The sequence below is a fragment of the Rattus norvegicus genome, chromosome 14 (assembly GCF_036323735.1).
Source record: "Rattus norvegicus strain BN/NHsdMcwi chromosome 14, GRCr8, whole genome shotgun sequence".
Lineage (NCBI taxonomy): Eukaryota > Metazoa > Chordata > Mammalia > Rodentia > Muridae > Rattus > Rattus norvegicus.
Window position 1 is genome coordinate 26713786 of NC_086032.1, and position 20888 is coordinate 26734673.

At 36.0% G+C, this 20888-nt stretch overlaps 1 protein-coding gene and 1 long non-coding RNA gene across 27 annotated transcripts in view; one reads left to right on the top strand and one right to left on the bottom strand.

Moving 5' to 3' along the window:
• The window catches only part of Adgrl3 (adhesion G protein-coupled receptor L3), a 767242-nt gene that overhangs the window by 22895 nt on the left and 723459 nt on the right, over positions 1–20888 (bottom strand). For 9 of the 26 annotated variants that reach the window (XM_063272823.1, XM_063272820.1, XM_063272822.1 and 6 more), the window contains 3 exons: positions 17393–17521; positions 12696–12713; positions 6726–10802 (listed from right to left, as the gene is read on the bottom strand). The exons of 4 other annotated variants lie outside the window; for them this stretch is intronic. In XM_063272823.1, coding sequence (XP_063128893.1) covers positions 10003–10802; positions 12696–12713; positions 17393–17521 — 947 coding nt within the window. In that variant the 3' untranslated portion in view covers positions 6726–10002. Of the gene's footprint in view, positions 1–6725; positions 10803–12661; positions 12714–17392; positions 17522–20888 lie in introns of those variants that run through there. 13 more of the 26 variants (XM_063272831.1, XM_063272830.1, XM_063272829.1 and 10 more) reach the window with 5 other exon arrangements.
• On the top strand, positions 12708–14333 carry LOC134481836 (uncharacterized). The gene is made up of 2 exons (XR_010057687.1): positions 12708–12753; positions 14131–14333. It is a non-coding gene; the product is annotated as an uncharacterized LOC134481836 (long non-coding RNA).

A 20888-nucleotide genomic window follows, 5' to 3' on the forward strand; every position in this document is an offset into this window, starting at 1 on the left:
TTTGACAAAACTAAAAATAATAATAATGTTTGTTATTATTATTATAGTTTTAAATCTTTATTTTTAAAAGTGCAAATGATTTTACTTTCTAGGCATCCTTTGATTTTACAATTTTGTTCCACACTTTACAAATAAAGAAAAGTCCAGCAAGTCTGTCGGACTGCACATTATATGAGTCCCTTACTTATGTTCAAACTAGTTTGTTTATCTTTATTAGTTATATTCGCTATAACTTAAATAAACATTAATAGGAATAACATTTAGCTAAACCTTTTCTCATAATGTGTAATTACTACATGTATATGTATATATATATATAGTCAATTATATATGCAGTCTTCTCATCTCTGTATATGTTGGGATCTTTTTAGGATGTTACAGTGGATTTTTAAAAAAATCAGTAGATGAAAAAAATTTTAACATATGGTGAGATATTTGCATGTAACTGAAACATATCTTTCAGTACACTTGTAATAGTTTCTAGTTTATTTGTAGTATCTAGAACATGTGAATGATATAAATCAGAATGCAATGTTGTTTAGGGTAAATGGCAAGGAAAATATCTCTATATGTTCTGGGCACACTAGCAAACCTTTTTCATCTGCAGCTGGTTTGATCTACAGGACATAGAGCCTGCATGCAGTTGGTGGCCATCTTTATGTGCAATTAGATAAGGACACACACACACATACACACAGCACACGTGCTATATGTATATCTACATCTACATCTACATTTACGTGGTGATCATATATCTCACGCATAGGATACACATTTAATTGTATATAGTCTCCAACTTTCTCATGCCAAATTTATACCTTAATTATTATAGAGGCCGAGTGAGCACTCTCCCTTTGGTATTACTGCAGTGATATATCCTGCATTTATTTTCAACCATTGACCTCTGTGCAAAATTTAGCAAGATCTAGAAATGTTGTCTGCAATATATTTCCAAGTATATAAATGCAGCTACTTTTGAGGGAGGAAGACAATCTATACCATACAGGGGACAGACGAAGTGCAACACTCTTGCTACTACTCGAGTAGCCCCAGAGCATATGCCTGCAATTTAGAACCTCACACGTCCTTATGGACTCGATCATTTCAAGCATACATTGAAAAGATCACCACCTGGATTTTGTGCATTTTACAAATAAAGACACTTTATGGAGAATAGACTGCTTTCTTTGGCTTCCATTTTTGTAACCAAATGGGCATTTGATATTAGAAATTAGGAAGCTCTACTTAAGAAAAGTTATGGTCATAAACATTCCACTCAATTTTTCTGTTTTTACCAAAAAATTGGAAGCCAGCATTTGGGAGACCCTTTGATAACGTTGTTTCTTGTAGATCAGAGCCAATTACTATTAAAGGAGTCACTGCCCAACATTTCTCTAACATGCATTACTTATAAACAAAAATGTCAAGTAGTTCACTGTGAGTTCTACGAATCATCCAGTTGCCTATATATCATTCTTTAGTGTCTTTGAGGACATCTGGGTCAAAGAATCTTAGGAAGCAGAATGATATACAGGGAGCACAGTGTCTGACATATTATAATAAAGAAGAATTCTGTTTAGTTTCACATCTTCTCCGTAGTTTTAAACAAAGAACCATTTTTTTGTCATCAGACAAATCCTGGTGAGTGAAGATCTAAATGCTGCATTATGGTGCTAAAAATAACAGTTTGCAAGGTTATTCAGGAAATACCGAACTCTGAAAATGTGTGCCTACAAACACGAAGAAACACCCATTAGAGTGGAGCCTTCGGTCTGATTTAAAATCGTACTGGTATGATCTCACTAGCCATTAGGTGCAAGAAGCTATGATAATCAACAGGCACACATGTTCAACTTAGAATTATCTTAGAATTCACTTAACTCCCCGGGTGATATTTGTGTAGAACGTCACATGACATGAGAATCATATTTAGAGATGGGGAGCACTATTCTTAAAACTGGGTTCACAGGTGAGTGATAGAATCCGACATCAAAGCAGGCTTGTCCGAGGCTTCGTCAGTGAATACAGAGATGGAAAGATACCTCGCTTGACTCTTGTTCTCACTGGCTTGTGTCTCTCCAGCATACACTGATTCCAGCAGCCTTCCACACATGGACTTCTCTATCAGTGAAATGGGTTTTGAAAATCCTTGAGATTATTATTCACTATTTCTCTTAAGTGCCTGTTCCCCTCTTATTAGAATGAAAAGAAGTGGGTTAATTCGTTTGCACATGATCGTTTATCTGATGTATCATAATAACTTAAAGATAACTCAGAATCCATGACGCCACAGAATGGTAATCATATAATATCTATCATGACATCCAAAGTATTGACTAAACCATATGCACCCTTAATTCAAAGAACAGCATGTAACAGCTCAAAGCTTGGAAAAATCTTCTTTGGCCAAAGGGCCCATGGGTGTCTGTCGTGATTCTGTTTGCATGAGGGAAATTAAGATGACACAGACAATATAAGACTAAATTTCATTATATATATATATATATATATATATATATATATATATATATATATCAACTTTCAAGGTCAGAAAGTAAATGAATTAACGCATTGTAGGTGATAAATGCCTGACAGACACTTCAAACAGTAACTTCTTTTAAAACAAAAGAAAAACAAGTCCCCCCATGTTACAATAAGTCTGTGAGGGGAGGTTGGCAGAGTTGAAGCACGAGAGGCACAGGAACTACATTTTTAGCTATTTTCCTATACCATAAAATACCACCTCAAAACCAAAGCTTCCGGAGTCCCATATGACAACAGTAACTATGTCACTGGTTGTTTACTTATGTTTTATTGAGTTTTGTAGCTCATGATTTTACACGTGATTGTACAAAGCATAGTTTTTAAAAAGGATAAAAGGATTGTACAAGAGGGTAGTGGGGGTTGAGTACCTTGAAATTTATCAGTGCGTATGGCCAGAATAGTGTTATATGTGAATATAGAAGAATTCTATGAGACCAATGTTACAATAGCTATGTATTTGCTTCTGTAAGTGATTTTTCATATCAGTGAGGAGTAGCTCGATCAGTTGTTAGTCTTCAAAATAAGCTATTTTTAACAGACTTATATCATGAATTAAATGTGAATCTTTGTCAAGAATAAATACAATATGGAAAACTTTCCCAGTTATCTGTCCTGTTCCAAAGCCTTTAGAAAAGCCAAGGGAGAAAAAAATCTGGTTCTACAGTTTTTTTGAATTTATAGTTTACAGGAAGTATTAGATGTTAGAATATTGACACTGGTGTTAGAATACATAGATGACGGAGACATATCTACAAAGCACACGCACACACACACAGCTGTCTACAATTCTGCAGGACAACACAATTTTTTATGATTCAGGATAGAATAGGATATCTTTACTTTCCACTGGTGTGTGAAAGCCAGCATTCAGTGATTTTCTTTGTCCTTTGTGATTCAAAATGTCAATCAAACCATCAGCCATTAGGACAATTGAAAGTTGAGGCATTGAAAGCAAGACTGTACAATGATAATCAGCTTTCAGCATTAAGGCCACACTGTTATAGCCACTGTGCCCCAACTCTGAAGAACCACACTGCTCCCCTGTGTCATGATTCTCTAGGTCCATGAGACATCTTTTGAAGTCAATCAATAAGGGTGGCAATATTATTGTGCCTGTTTCAAACATCAGTGGGAACAAAGCAATTTTTAAGGTTGACACCATTACCTTGTCATCTGTATGCAGTTAAGAAGCTATATCTGATTCACGTTGTAAGAATTTTCCAGTGTTGGGCCAGTAAAACAAATCTAAATTCCTCTGTTAATTAGATTTTTTTTTGCACCTTCCTCCTTAGCTCAAAGGTAGCACTTCGATATAAAACTATTGGGTTCTCAAGATGCACTGGGAATCCATTCTGATGCGTTGTATTGTCAAGTATTTCAATAGTCTAGAATATGTAGAGTTCTTTGCAGAATTGTGGGAAGTGACTACCGTGATCGACAACTGTCAGCATGGTGGTAATTTGATAAGTCAACAATATTCAGGTATAGATATATATGTGTGTATATATGTGCCTGGCTATTTTGTCATAAGACTATAGGTTGTTAATTATTTTGCACAATGCATATACTTCTAATATCAATTTTACTAGAGAGGGTCATAATAAAGCTGTAAAAATCACAAAGCTACGGGTTGCATTAAGTGTGTAGGTATTCAATAGTCAGGAGATCAGAGGGTGAAGGTGAACTGATGAGAAATACTTATATTTTAGAGACAATTAGGAAGTATTGAAATTTCTGTGCAACAGGAGTTAACCGCGTGAGAAATATAAAAAAAAAAAGGCTAACAGCATGTTGTATTTTCTGTGGTTTTAGAATGATGAAAATATACGAATTTACATTTTTTTCTTAACACATCAGAAGTATTGGGCACAACAGCTTTTTAATCATTATAAGCAATTTCACCCCTTCCCCTGAAACCTTTCCTTTAAAATGCTAATGTAGATATTGTGTATTTGGGAAAACTTTGCCAAACAGGTTCTGATTGGAACTGTTCGGACTACAGTTAAAACTCCTAGCTGATTAAAAGAAGGTGGTGTCCGTGAGCTGTTTCTTAATCGTCACATAAATCAGTCCCCAATTCCTTTTATCATGTTCTCCAGTGGCAGGGAAATTACAAATGAAGAAAAATACAGTCAACATACTGGTAAGACAGGTAAAGGTTCAAAAACATATTTGGAATTGAGGCATTTTTAATAACAACTTAAAAGTGCTACAGGCAAACTGATGATTATAATTTTTTTAGAAGACTATAATGATTACTTAAAATGAGAATATACAAAACTAACTCCCTGGCTAATTGTAAAAAAGTTACTTCCTCTGAAATCTTATTAAAAATTAGACTGTTCAAACACATATACAGGTGACAATTTAAAGACCATTTTCCTTTGTAAAGCAAGCATGACGTCATCAAGGTAAATGGATGCCTTAGATAAATGTCCCCTATGGCTTAACCAGGACACAAACAGCTATACCAACTATCAACACTTTTAGATTATAAATGAAAGTTCAGATGTCTAAAAACATGTTTTTCAGATGGTTTAAAACAGACAAATTTCCTGATTGCAAAACTGAGTTTAGTCTTTGGACTCTATTTTATGAACTCTTAAAAAAATTTTTTTTTACATAGAATTCATTTATATGAAAATGTTTCCCAAACCTGTTTTTCTATGTATTTGTGTTCCTTCTGTCTTCTTTCTAAAATTTGACATGGAAAGATCTAATATATAGATTCTAATTAGGAATGCATAGTAATTGTTTATGTGAAAGATTATGACATATTAAAAATAAACAATTAAATATTTGTATTCTGGCCTATAATATACTGAGAAGTTTGTACATAGAATTTTATATCAATTACTTGTCTTGGAGTAAAGGACTATGGCTAATGTACCAATTCCTATCAGATAAGAATTTCAGATTATTTTTGACTCTTTAAGTTGACATTCATTTATGTTAAAGTGACTTTTGTTTGTTTGTTGTTTTTATTGGTGTTTTTTTTTGTTTTCCTCCAAAATATGTTAAGTACTGGAGTTTTATACAGTGTTAATGAACAACTTTAAAAACTAAAGACTTTCATTTCTATGGCATAGATACAATTCCGCTAACAATTGTTTGTTAGACAAAAGCTTTTCCCCCTTTCCTACAAAACTACAGTTACTTCCAAACATGTTTTAAAGTTATCATTAACGTCAGAGGATTCATCACACTGTTGACACTGAAGATTCAAAGCCCAAATTTGGGTTGGGGATTTAGCTCAGTGGTAGAGCGCTTGCCTACAAGCTCAAGGCCCTGGGTTCGGTCCTCAGCTCCGATTAAAAAAAAAAAATTCAAAGCCCAAATTTTTAAAAGATATTTTTAGTGCATCAATTTTTTAAATTGTATAGGTGGTCTTAAAAACAGCATTTCATAAACTATGATTTAATTTAGAACCACCATGGGCCTTCTTTAATAAGAAATTATGATTAACTTAATTAGCTGCCTTTGCTTTGGCTGCTTATTTTTATTTTAATATAGTTATAATTGTTCTCAGGCCAATTCATTTTACTCACTAAGATTATTCTAGCACGGGGCTTCGACATTTATCTCCCATATGTTCACATTTACTGTGTTAAAAACGAAGAGGGATGTTCACACAATTTAACTGAATTCCAACCAATTTTCTGCTTTGAATTTCTATTTACTTATAAATATTATCAATTAGCATCATTGGCTATGCAACAAGCCATCAATACAAGAATCGATTACACCTGAGGTCCTTAAGTTAGTGCCCTGACAAATTATCTCATTACTTAAGACCTCAAAGAGGTAAAAACTTCAAGCGTAAAATATTACAAAAATATTATTTACTAGAAAGCAATAATTGGCTTGTTTCATTTACATGACTCTCTCTCTTTCAGTGGGCTGAATAATGTGCTATGTATGCACACTGAGTCTGTTTGGTAGAAATTTACTTCTGGTAAAATATGCAAATAAGCACGCAACGAATGCCGCCCTGTACTGAAGACTTAGAATCAACCAAAGGTTCTAGAATGAAGAAAAAGTTATTAGCATTAATGTGTCAGTGCCTTTGCATGAAAAGTCGGGTGGAAGCAAGGGTCAGGAACTATAATGTAGGTGGTATAATCAGGACTAAATGAATATACACACTTCTACTGAAATGAGACACAGTCACGTACGTTACCTACTGTTTCTTCTGTTTAATTAGAGTCGCATAGCAAAGGTTTTTCAAGGTGAGGAGAACATTCTGCTGTTGCATAGTATAAGATCTCCCTGCATATTGATTCTATTAATTGTCCTTTTAAATGATGTTGGTCTGATTCCCACAGGATTAACTCTCTGAAGCACGGCAGTTATGATGTATGAGAGGAGAGGTCGCCAATGGCCCTTTCGTCTTGATGCAAGAGCAACGTTAGCGCACAGTAGGCAGAGGCCTTGGATACCAGTTGATGTATTCAAGTGATCTTTCTTCAGGTTGTTCCCGGTAGAAATGGGAAGGCTACCTCTTTCAAGTTCTGGATAACGAAACACACAGCACCACACAGGAAAGTAGTAATGCCAGATTACAGACGATTGAAGAGCTGGACTGAAGTAGGGTCGCCACTGTCTCATGAAACGGCCTTTTACTGATATTGCTTTCCTTTGGGATAGTATTTTTTTAAATCAAGCACAAGTGTTAGCACTCCACAAACAATAGCCTTATTTCTGAGGCTGACTTAGGTTTGCTCACTGAGGGAATTTTTTTTATAGGTATCGGGTGGGTTATCGGTAATGTGGGGAATATTCCCAAACCATGTCGTGAGAAAACTAATTACTTCTAATGCTTATGTTTCTCTTCCAAATTAAAATGTTTATGGATTTCAAGAAAATATTGCCATCATCTGGCTAAAATCAAATGATCCATGGATTCTTTTGAAATGACTTTCAGATTAATGGGTGCACAACTTCCTCTCTACCACAGACTTTACAGTGTCTATGGAAGACTGGCTGGTCACACTCTCAACGCCTCTCACCTTGATTTAAGATATCATTTAGAGATAGCTAGTGCGTGGGCTTTTGTAAAGTAAGCCCAAGGATATACTACAAGGGAAAATATACTTTGGCAAGTTCATTTGAGCTTTATTCTACGTGGGGCTCCTTGATCTGACACATTGGTAGTGTAGGAATAGAAAGATCTACAAAGTTCTTTTGAAGGAATTCTTTTGTCCTTCACCAGTACCCATACATTGAAGAAGACAAAAACAAAGTAAAAAGGTCTTACATAGGAGGCATAAAGGTGGGAAATATGCATTGGGGCAGGGTGAGGTGTCAGAGACTACAGAAAGGGAGTCAGAGGGATGGAGGAGAACCAACACAACAGATTTTGTTTGAGGTGGCCATAGAGAAAACTAACACAGTGTGTCGATGTTAATGACCTTATATTCTTCTGGTACAATGAATAAGGTCTTTGCTTTTACTATTGTGCTTCTTAGCCAACTGAGGAAATTTAAATTTCCAAATTCCTCCATTAGAATAAAGATTACAATAAGGGGCCCTGAGAGATGGCCGCATCACAAGTGATATTTAAACCACTGGATGACTGTCTTTAGCCTTAAGCCTAGTGACTAGAGATGAGTGATCTTCCTTATCCCACTTGAGTGGGTGCTATGCATCAACTTTGTCTGCAAAAATCTGTACTGTTGTGTTTGGATATTCAAGTCAGATATATATCTGAGTGTGAGAGTGTGTGTGTGTGTGTGTGTGTGTGTGTGTTGCTCACTTGGGTCACAGAGGTTAAGAAGAGTTTATATTATGAAAACAAAGAAAAGGAAAGGCAAGGAAAGTCAAAAGAGGACTTGATAATATAGTACATACGTCAAAGCCATCTCTTCTAAATCTCAATCAGTTGTTTATTGGTCGGCAAACAAGTTTCACTTTTACAACAAATATTAGTAATGAGGTCATCCAACTTGAGACCATACAAAATGGATCATAAATTTAAAAAAAATTATATGTGCTGCTAATTTACCATTTGTATCTCTACATTACTTAAAATCCTGTCAAATAAATAAATTTTCCTGTTAACAGAAAACTTTAAAAAAAAAGAATTACCTCAAAATAATTTGACCTTTCAACTCTCACTAGGAGGGAGTGAATTTCCTCTAACAATTGGTAGTGCAGGTGCCCACGTGGGGGTCAGACTGCCCATTCAGCACTTTTAACGCCTACGAATTACAGCATTTCACATGCAGAAGCCCCCTCTAGCTCTATAGACACCTCTTAGCTTCTAGAATCATAGCTACTGCCTTGGTGATGAACTGCTTGCCAAATAATGCTTCGCATTACAACAGATGTGCCCTGGAAATGTAAAATTTGTCCTGCTCTAATTTGCAAAAATGACATTGGAAATACTCGGGCTGGATAAATATAGATAGATAGATATATATGGAGGGAAGGAAGTCTAATTTTATTTATTTTATTTTATTTTTTGTTAAAAAATAATTTGTTTGCATTACTAGAAAATGATTCTTATAAAGTGATAGCTTCATTTATTTATTTATTATTATTATTTTTTGCCAGGTGAATTTTTAAAGGAAAAATAAAAAGGTGGGGTGGGGGGAGAGGGGACAAAAGAACAAATAAAAAGAAAGAAAACAAGAAAGGAAGGAAACTTTGCTCTTTTACTGGTAGACAAACTTGCAAGACTAGCACAAAAGAAAAGGAAAATTTCTTCTTTGCCACTACATTAACAGGACTCAAATTCTGGAGGAACAAAAAGCAGACTATATGCGCAATGCTAGTATCTGTACATGACATAGAAATTGTTCAATTCTTTTTTTTTCTGCCATTAGTTTTATCATCAGTTAATACAGCAAATCATAAAATATGCATTTAGCATATAATTCTAGAATTCCCCACCGTCAGATTATTAATTCTGTTGTTTTGCTTTTGCTTTTCACAGCTATGCTCGCTGTGGTGAACTCAGGTTGCGAGTGACCGCGCACCGCTATGGGATACAGTTCTGCTCTGCTTCTACGGCTGGGCAGCACTCCAATCTAGATGCAGCATTGTTACTAATTCCAAACAATAGTTCCGGCCTCTTTTTTTTTTAAAAAAAAAAAAAGAAAGAAAAATCAGGTCCTCGTGATTCTAGTAACAGAGCATCAGAGCTGTTAATCACAACCTAACTCAACAAGGCCACAATGAGCGCCATTTTCATCTTATCTCGTTCATTAACATAATGAAGTGTCCATCTGAGGGGAAAGACGGGAAAGACTGGGGCACAGGGGGAGCTTTCTCCCCTGCGCTGACCTAAAAATTCAAGTTAAAAAAAAAAAAAAAAAACCAAATGTCAGAGTCTCTCTTTTGAGAACAGCATCAGATGTCACACACGTGTTACACACGATGACCACTGCTTATATCGACTCAGAATGGGCCACCGGGTGTTAGCTGTCCCGTTGGTTGTCATCCCCGTGTCACCTTCTATAGACTAGTGACCAAGTGCGCCGGTCCTTTGGAAGTCCCCTCCGGAGAGGCCCCATCTTTATTGGGAGGAACTATGAATCCATCGCTGCTGCCTCGCCCTAGCTGGTAGTAGGCGTGCAGCGGGTGCACATGGTTTCTGGAGCCCAGGTTTGGCATGCTTTTGTAGTAAACATCTTCGGCGTCACCACCCTTGGCCGCTGCGGCTTCGGTCTGGGTGCTGGTGGTCACACTGTCTGCAGCGGGCACACCGGCCAGGGCCGGCATGCTGGTGTACAGAGAGTCCCTGTGCGGTGACTGCGGGTCTTCTGTGTGCTCGTCGGTTAGCAGAGGGAAGAAGCTCTCGCTGTGGTCCTGGGGGAGCCGCCTCCTGCTGTAATGGTGTGGCTGGTGGTTATCGGTGGAGTAAACCCTCGGGGGCAGCAAGGGAGCATCCGATTCCTCGTGAATGAGTTCCAGGCCCAGACTCTCCTCGTGGTTAAAGGACGCTGCGTCATCCAGGACTATGGCGTCATCTTCACTCCCACTGCCTAAGTTGTCCACCAGTTTGTTCATCATGTTCCGGTTCTGTTCGCTGGAGCGCTCGTGGTTGTTCAGGTATGAAGGGATATAGTTGGAAGTGAGTTCCTTTAGGATCTTTTTCTCTAGGGCGGTCTCGTTGTGGTTATAGCCACGGTCTATAATTTGCACACAGTTGCTCAGGTATTCGCCGCCAGCAATGCTGTAACTGTTGCCATGGTTACCATTCAGTGGTAGAGTATCCATGACACTTGTATCCCTGGCATTGTTCAGAAGCCCCTCTGAAAAAGATTACAAGACACTATGACATTTATATCCAATGAGCCATCGAACACACACACAAACACACACGCAAACACACACACAAACACGAAAGTAGAAACATGTATGACTCTAAAATATGTATAAATTGCTAGCATTTTAAATATAAAACGGAAAGAAACAAAAAGCACCATTAAATCTATACATATCAGCACGTATGTATATAATCCAAAATGTATAATAACAGAAATGTTATAAAGAGAAAAGAAGTATTCAAAGTAAAAAAATTTAAAAATGTATTAATTTCCAGTTTCACACAAACAGAATCGAACAGATAAATTGTATTTAGTTGTAACTGGCAAATTAAGATTTGATATAGGCATTAACTGCTTTCAATTTATACACATTAAAGTCAGTTAAATCCTCATCGCTAACTTTACATATCTCTGAAATAACTAACATAATTCATGGGTGACACTTTGAATATGCAGTTCAAAACTAAGAGAAACATTTATTACCTTGATTTATAAATATGATTTAGGAAGAATAAAATAATTTTTGCATACAATACCACAAATGGATTATGTTAAATTTTCAAGTTATAAAATAATGTCCAGTCAAATAAATGGCACTTCGAAGTAATTTATACATGCTTTCAAAAGTGCTTGTATACTCTTTTGTATTTTTCTGCTATAATCACATTAGTTATTACTATATAATAACCCAACAATTATTGTTTAGGGTCACTGAAAAATACTGAATAAGAATGTGTTTGATTCCTAAAAGCACAATATTATTATTAAAGTTATCCTCTTATAATGACTGATGACTCGGGACATATCAAAATTTACTTTTAAAGAAGATAAAACATTTTTCTTTTTGGTAAGAAACAGCTGCAGGAAAATAAATTTAACCACAAACTTCAAGGTTTTTGGCAGTCTCTTGAAGGAGCAGTTCAAGAATCTATAATAGTTTCATACATTACTTTAAGCATATCCACAAAAGAAAAAAAATCACCTACACATTTAATCAGTGCTGGTAAATAAGGAAGGGTATTTCCAAAAATTTACTTGAAGGATTTTCTTAAACCTCTCAATACACTTCTAAATTGTGAAAATATAGCACTCGTTCTATATCTGTGATGCAAGCATATTTCAGAAACGCCAGTTCAGTGACAGTTGACAGGACATGTCACGTGTTTATGCCAATTCCATGAGGACTTTTGCGGGCTTTGCACTCACGTAAAGCTTTTTTTTTTTTCTTTCCAAAAATAACAATTCCTAAGATCCGTTAGCAAGCAGCCACCACAGACATAGGTCGAAGCGATTTATTTTCATGTCGCAAAATATCTGATACACAGATTCACAATGTTAAGAAAAAAAGTGAATGCTTTTCAAAAAGGGCTGAGTATGGCAGGTGAGTGCTGCTGTGGCGGCTGGTGTGACATGTTTGATGGTTATAATTATGCAGCAGATGCATTGGGGCTTTTAAAAATGTTGCCATCAATGCATTTGGTATTGGGCTTCAAACAGCGTTAAGAAAACAAAGTGGGCATGTTGCAATGGGACACATTGTTCGATGATGGAAATGCATTAATTAAAATTAAAAGTTTATGGGTTGCTTTGCAAAGGAAAAAAATGTGCTCGATTTAAAAACAATTTAACTCACACAAACAATACATGAGACTTAACAACTATGCTGGTTATGTGACAGGATAAAAGAATCAGACAACAAGAGCGTCTAATCTCTATTGGCAGATATTCATAGACGTTGATTTGCAGGTTCTTTTTCTTTTAAGTTTTGAAATTGTGAGATGAACTGTTTTTAATAACTACATCATCTATATGTGATGCAATAAAAGTGAACTGAAAAAAATTACATTTGATATGCAATGTTTAGCTTTACTCCCATACTTGTCTCTCTGTAGGGCTCTAAACGACAGCATGAAGAAAAGGAAAGAAAAAACAACAAGTAAGCTTACAGCGACAGTAGGAGGAACATGAGTCAAAAGCAAATTGATGATATGCAGAAAAGGGAGGCGGGGGAATCATTTCCACCATCCCCAAATTCACGAGTTTGTGTTACATGGCTTACCACAATTCAAACGCTAACATGTTAGTCAGAAAACAAGGGCCCTCCTGCTTAACACACCAGTATAATGAGGCTTTAATACATGTTACTACAGCTCACGGATTTCTTATACACTTATGTTATTCTTCAAATTGTCACACAATCCAGAGAGTAAAAAAGGGGGGCGAACTGTGACTATTTCTATTGCTGTATCCCGATAGGATACGGATGTGATATCAGAAAGTACCACCTTTTAAGGAACGACATCCACTTTTAGACATCAGTAGTGAAATTAAAAATAAAATACAGAAAGAAAGCTGGAACTGAAGTTCTCATTACTGTATTCTTTTGCCACTCGTGTTTCCTCTCTCTCCCTGCACAAGGGTTATTTTACTACTTTGAGTCTAGACAGATGCTGGGTTTTTTTTGTTTGTTTGGTTTTGGTTGGTTTGTTTTTATGGGATCAAATAAGTCTCTGTTTTACACATAGTTTTATTGTTTATATTATATGAAAATAAAATTATCTTTGTTTTCCGTTAAAGATACAACATTTGAAATGTAAATAAATAAAATAATTTTTAAAAGATTAATTACTTATAAATTACATTTCATTAAATCTAAATTTGTATTTAAAAACAGAGCTAAACCATAGAGATGCTGCATTATTGAAAAAAAATGAGAAGAACAAGCCTGTGCTTTTTGAAGCTCAAATTAATAAGGTGTATAACTACGGGGGAAATATTAAATCCATCTATTATTCTGCCTCCCAATAAGTAAGAGAAAAGCATCCAAACTAGAAAGTTTGCTTTAGATTGCAGTATCATCATAAATAACAAAATATTTTAAGAGTATACTATTAGAGAGACATGCCCCAAATTTTTTTCCAAGAAAAATTTATCTATAATCAGAGAGAAGAACACTTTTCCTTGTTCTTTTGTTTATAGAAAGGTTAAAATATCCAAGAATAAAAAACCAAGGAAACTACGGGGCAATACCGTTTCAGAAGACTCTGGCTTGTGAGTCACCCAGTCTTCTAAAAGAAATACAAATGTTTTTGTCAGCACTTACTAATTGCACAAATTAGTGCTCGAATGCTTTCACATATGCACACTTTGGTCATATTCTCTGGCTGAAGGGATAGTTTTACATTTTAAGTATTGATCGTTCCCTTACAAAAGAGATGTGTCACATCTTTAAAAGGGAAAGTAAATCCAGCTAAAACTTTGAATGAGCTTTAGAAGGAGAATTCAAAATAAACAACAAGTTGTTTACCAACAGATCCAAATGCTTCTAGTGTCACTAGAGTCATTCAGCAAGGGAACTAAGATCGAAGGACCCTGGGCCTGGTCTGATGCCACACTGCTAATAAGAAGAGGAAGAATCCCAGAGGAGGCCTACAGTTCTCCTAGCTCTGTTCTCCTGTGCTGATCTGCCACAGGGTGGTGGAACCATAAGGTAATATTAAATTATATTCCATACAACTTTGTATTCTTTGCAAATATAATGTACTCTTCACTGCATCCTGCCCTATGGGTTACTGTTGTTCTCTAAAGTTTTGAGTTTGAATTTAATTACATTGAAAACTACATTTATTTTGGTGAAATCATGACTTTCTCTTTATATAGCATTGTTTTGACAGGTTTTTCAATGAGACTTATCTTTATAAAATTTCTCATACTGACAAGAAGATAATGGTCCAGAAGTAATGTGTGATAATTTAGATATTTCTATACATAGTCTCTCAGTTTTAGTATAACAAATGTATTTCCTTCGCTTTTATTTCCAACTCTGTATACTTCAGTAACACTATAAATACATTTTTACAAATTTTAAGAAAAGGCATTTGCCAGCAAGAATGACTACTTTCAAACTGAACGTTTCAATGCCTGGAAAGCGTTGGCATAGTTGAATGAGGGAATGCACAACACACAATCAAGTGGCAAATTCAATGTCAGCCACCCTCGTACATACCAAGCCACCTGTATTTCATGAGAGAATTCTCCTTGCCAATAACAATATAAGTGCGTTTGTCTGAAAGCCTGAGATTAGTAGCAATCTGACAATCATCAAGATTTATTTTTTGCTAGTCTTTCAAAGCTTGCTCCAAACACTAGTATAGTTCCTCTCTGTCTTAAAAAGAACAAAATAAGCAACACAGTTTCAACTATTACTTTAAAAACAACATTACCTAAGTTCTTTTTTGTTTAAGAATAGTCATTAGCATTTATTAAATTTGGTGAAATAAAAGACAAATACATCTGGATGAAGTCTGCATATTTATTGGTAATTTTCTATAACAATATCTAGAAACGAACTACATAAGAGTAACACTGTGTATATATGGTATTATTTTAAATTTCACATTGTAAATATTTTCGTTTTATAGCTTAGTATCTATTTGTGTCTAGGAACATAACACAGGATGGCTTTAATTTGAGTTTGAGATTACTAATAGGACTTCATAACCGAGACTCACTTATCTAATCATTTTGACATGTGTTCCATATTTTAAAAGCTCCTTGAATTTTGGATAACAACGGAAAGGTAAGTATTGAATTTGGAAAAACACTTCAATTAAGAATTGCTAGTTTTTCTTCTATAAGCAATTATAAATTATACAGGTAAAGCAAAACAAACGTAATCTAAATTTCGTGTTTAAAACAGTTGCCAACATCTTCTATAGACGTAATAATATTGAATACACTTAATTAGCAAATACGGTGTAAATGGTCACTTAACATCATTAAATGTGCTAATATCTCAGCCTGTTTTAAATTGTTTATAACAACGTATTTACTTGTTAGTTGGCCCATGAAAGATAATGAAGAACAAAGTAAAATGTTTTCTTTTTTTCTACCAGATGTTCTGGCAAACCACATCTGGCAGACCTTCAGGGAACAGTTCAGGGGCTCCACAACAGAATAGGGACCCTGACAAACCAGAGACTGTATAGAGAGGGAGACTATGACAGGGGCCAAGAAACAGTCTCAACTTGCTGTAGTTCTGTTTGATTAGGTAAACAGAAGAGAAGGGGGAAACACATTGTCTGCCTTTAACATTAAAAAGATCACCGAAGGAAAACTGCACAGGCCTCTTTGCTGCAGAGGTTAACCTAAGCAGCATACCCAAGGTGATCTACCCAGACAGGAAAAACAAACTGAGCGTTTCAGCCATAAATATATAGGATCCTGAGGTGTAGGGGCCACTGGGTGAGGAATAATTGATCCCTAACAGACATCAGCAGATGAGGATCTCATACTCTGTGCCCCTCCTCTCAAAGGCTCTGGGCAAAGAGGCTCACAGTCTGTGATTCTTAGGATGCCATTGTGAAGACACTTGGTAAAACTGAAAGTCCCAACTATTTATTTGCACCCATCTTAAAGCCATCATTTAATGGCTAACTTTGGTGCTTTAAAAATAACTTCTAGTTAATTCTTTACCTCTGGGAAACAGCTACCTGGGCAACCTTAGGTGAGACGATGCTGGCACACTGCCGTGAGCAGCCCCCTTTAAGAGTGGAGCATAAGTTTACACAATCACACCGCAGTCACCTCGAATGAAATGAAACACAAATGAACTACCTGATATTCAGAATAGGACAGGAATTGATTACTGATCTATCACATTCAACTTAAAGAGACCGAAAGAAAAAAAAATACAGTTTTCAAAATGTGGCTCACTAGATAGGAGTTTTATTTTGCGCAACTAATACTTGAATAGTTTTTGCAGTTTTATTTTACATGTACAGAAATTGAATGTTTAAAGATGCTTTCGTGCCTATGACAAATATCTACCCTCTTAAAAGGTAAAATCCAAACTGACAGTGTAAGTTTTTAAAGAGATACATGATTATTGATTTTTGAGAGAAAAATTTTATAAGCTGCTTTTCAAGCAAGACAATGCACAATGAGACCATCTTCAGAGGAAGCCACGGCCTAAAAAGAAGTTTTGTGGCTTGCCTGGACCAACTCCGATAGGCCTTGTGGGAGCTGAGAGAGAAGTAGGGTGTCTGCTGCCTTCCAGCCTGCTCTCTCTTCCATGCCTTAGGTCAATGGACTTTCCCCTGGAGTTAATCTAATGCTTTCATCAATACTAATGCCTCGTGCCCAGAGTGCACTTCATAATACAGCAAAGGAAGATTTATTTCCCCAATCTTATAACATTAAGACTACTGAATCAAGTCTTCCTTTACTTACTTACCTTGGACAAATACATTCATGTCTCACAATAAGTGCACAGGTATTTACTACAGAAATAGATTAATAACAGGGAGATACGGACACAGCACGATACATTTCGTAACAGCACAGGAAAACAAACACGGAGTGATGGATTGCTTATCAGAAGGGGTCTACTCACTAAGGAAACCTCAGGAAGATGGGAAATAAAAGCAACAGGAGGAGGGGAATGTAAAAGGACTCTGTGTGTCTGCTTCCAAAACAAAGAAAAGGCAGGGGGAAAGCAAATAGACCGTGCCCAGAAAAGCCACAGAAAGTGGGACTCTCACTTGAAAAAAAAATTAAGATAAACTCCAGCGCACCTTGTGCGTTGTACATGCTGATAGAAGGGTTGTTACAGACCGCCGGTTCCCCAAGCAATGTGTTATAGGGATTGTTAGTACCATGCGGACGAAGAAGAGCATTGCTCATAAGATGATTAGCCATGGTTCCTGGAGCAGCCCCAGAGAAAGACAGAGAAAAAAAAAAAAAAGGTCAATCAGGCAAATGTGCTTGGAAAAAAGAAAGGAAACATTTAGAATGACAACAGTTGACATAGTCCTGGTTACAAGCAGCAGCTAAGTAGACTCAAACAGGATGCCAGTGGCACACACATTTCAATGATGCCCACATTTGAGGGAATGGGAAAGAAAGAAGTTCACAGTATCGAATAAGCCACATTTAAGGGTGCTCTCTTTCCCAAGTGGGTATGCGAGACTGTACTCCCATGCTGGCTAAGAACTGAAACCGAGGGTGAAGAAAATAAATTAAATCTTGCCATCCATACAAACAAAACACAAAGCTACAGCCAAAAAAGGAAAAAAAGGTTAAAAATGCAGAAAGGAAGCTAAAACTAAACAAAGACATTCCCTCATTCACAGAAACCGTTGAATAGTTTTCTTTTTTTTTTTCTTCATGAAAGTTAAAAAAAAGAATCAAATGCTACAAATATGGTTGAACATTCATTTGGAGAGCAACTGTTGACACAACAGAAGGATTTGGTATTTCTTACAAGTCTACGAGAAGTATTTAATCAAAATAAAATAAAATACAATCATTCATTACTACACCGTAGTAAGTATACTAATCTGCTGACCTGACAGTTATGGTGAACATTAAACGGTTTTGTTAATTTTAAACAAAGTATCAACTTTATGATACTAAGCAGTACACACATACATACATTTTAGTTTCCATTTTCCAACTTTTTGTTCAAACTTTGGCTTACTAAAGTAACGGACAGATATTATATGTTTGAAAACAGATATTCTTCGTGTCTAGCATATTAGCATAGCGATGAAAACCTGCTGCCCACCAAACCAGTGAACCAAATGGGAAAGATAAGAGGAGCAATTATACTGAAAAGATTTAGGCCACATATGAAAATGATATGTTAGATTATAGTTTATGTCAGATGGAGGGGGTAATGCAGAAAACAGAAGCATACATCATATCAGGAGGCAGGCTGTGCACACAGATGTATGGACGTTAAATATGAGAGTGAACATAAAAGCTGTAGACCGAGAGAATGTATTTGTTCTAAGTTTATGAGAGTGAGTTTAATGTGAGTTTGTTATCCCACATTGATCTAAACCATACCAAAGAATTTCAGAAGATGGTAAAAAGTCAGTATTAAAACAAAACAAAATCCAGTTGGAAACAGATAGACAATTATAAACAGAGTTTTCATAGAAAAGATGCCCACGTGTTAGGTAAGCTCACACACACACACACACACACACACACACACACACACACACACACACACACACAACCCTGTAATTATCCCTATTGAATGACTTAAATTCATAATCAGGTAATACTATTTGTACAAAATAAAAACAGTGGCGAGAGTGAGTATTCAAGGACACAGAGAAACCCAATGGATCCATTGTCACTGGTAGGATGTAAAATGATCGTTTCTCTAGAAATCAGTTTGGTGGTTTCTCATTAAACAAACAAACAAAAAAAAACCCTCTGTAAGTCATCCAGTGACTACATTCTTGTACAAGGATTCCAACAATTTGTAAATGAAAATTCACAGCAGCCATACTTCTCAATATCCCCAAACAGGAAAGAGCTCACACTTCTCTTGATTGGTGGATATGACAGACAGACAGTGTCCTATGTCTTACTATGGAAGATGAGTAAGCTATAAAGAAACCAACCACCGTTCACTGTAAAATTTAGGCAAATTTCTATGACTATAGCAGGGGAGAAAGCCAAATCCCAAACGCATATACTACGTCACTCCACTCGTCATTTATTACATGTTAGGAAATCATGTAAAAGGAAAACAGATGAGTGGTGGTAATTGTGCATGGTCACAAGAGCATACCTTGCAGTAACAGAAATATGAAACTATTCTACATAGTAATTATGATAGTGAAAGCGTATTCTTCTTGAGTATGAAACTGCACTCATCAAATAAACATACAAACACAGTTCCAATTAAGCAGACGAAATAAATCTGATGAATGGGTTATTGCAGATCAATATGCTGGTTGCAATACTCAGTTTCAGAAGATGCTGGCAGGCGTGAGAACTCCACATTGCTTTATACAATTACATGCAGATCTGCAGTTCCCTCATAGTAAAAATAAACTACATTGGGTTAGCAATGGAAAACTCTCTTCCACTCTTAGAAACAGTTTAACAGCGATAAGGGGAAATTAGGCGACAGCAGTGTTAATGTTTTTTAAAATAATAAATCTTTATCTGGTAGAATGCTAGTCAACTGACAACTATTTTAACCACAAAAGTGAGAAACCAAAAATTGATATAAAGCAGCATGTAGCTTGTCAGTGCACTAAAGATGAAAATATCAATAAGTCATTGCCTTCTGTATATCCTGTGTGGAATTTGCAAAGAAGTCAACAACTGCTTCGCTGGTTAAGTATTCAGCCTTTGTGCCTGAAGTTACACTGTATATTCATGCAAATACTGCCTCACCGTGAAGCATGAGTTCTGCTCTTACTCATGTAATAAATCTGTCAGAACATTACTTTTCAATGAAGAATTATACATATGAGACATTAATTCTTTAAAGTTTAAAACAATTAATTTTAGTACCTTTATGACCAAAATAGAAGATCCTAAAGCTTAATCATTTATGGATTTTGGTTTTTATACATCTATGATTGTTCGACCCAGAATTTACTCTATAAAACATACTTAAAAAAGAGTTACATGTAAATTATGCTTACTACAGAAGGTTGGTATTCTGAATCAACAGATTTCCCTTTGTGATTACTCTATGTAAATAGAAAATGAAAAATATAACTTAAAATGAACTAACATCAAAAACTTAAAATTGGAAAATACTCAAAAATATTTACATTCCTCCACATACCAAGAAAGGGTAAAGTTTTACTCCTGACTCTCTATATGTCCCTTAATTGCCACATGCTACCTAACAGGAGTTAATTGGAAAACAAACTAAGGGGAGAAATTTTTGCATGTTTTTTTAAAGAGTTATTTATTATATATGAGAACACTGTAGCTGTCTTCAGACACACCAGAAGAAGGCATCAGATCCCATTACAGATGGTTGTGAGCCACCATGTGGTTGCTGGGAATTGAACTCAGGACCTCTGGAAGAGCAGCCAGTGCTCTTAACCACTGAGCCATCTCTCCAACCGCTTTTTGCATGATTTTTGCATGTTTTATTAATTTGCTTTGTAAAAGGTAAGAGGTGAAGTGTGGACGAGAGATGGTTCAATGGATAAAGTGTTAGCCATGAAAGCATTGGCCCTCAACTACCCAGGTGAGAAGCCAAGTACTTTGGTCAAGCACACACCATGTCAGTGCCGGGAATCA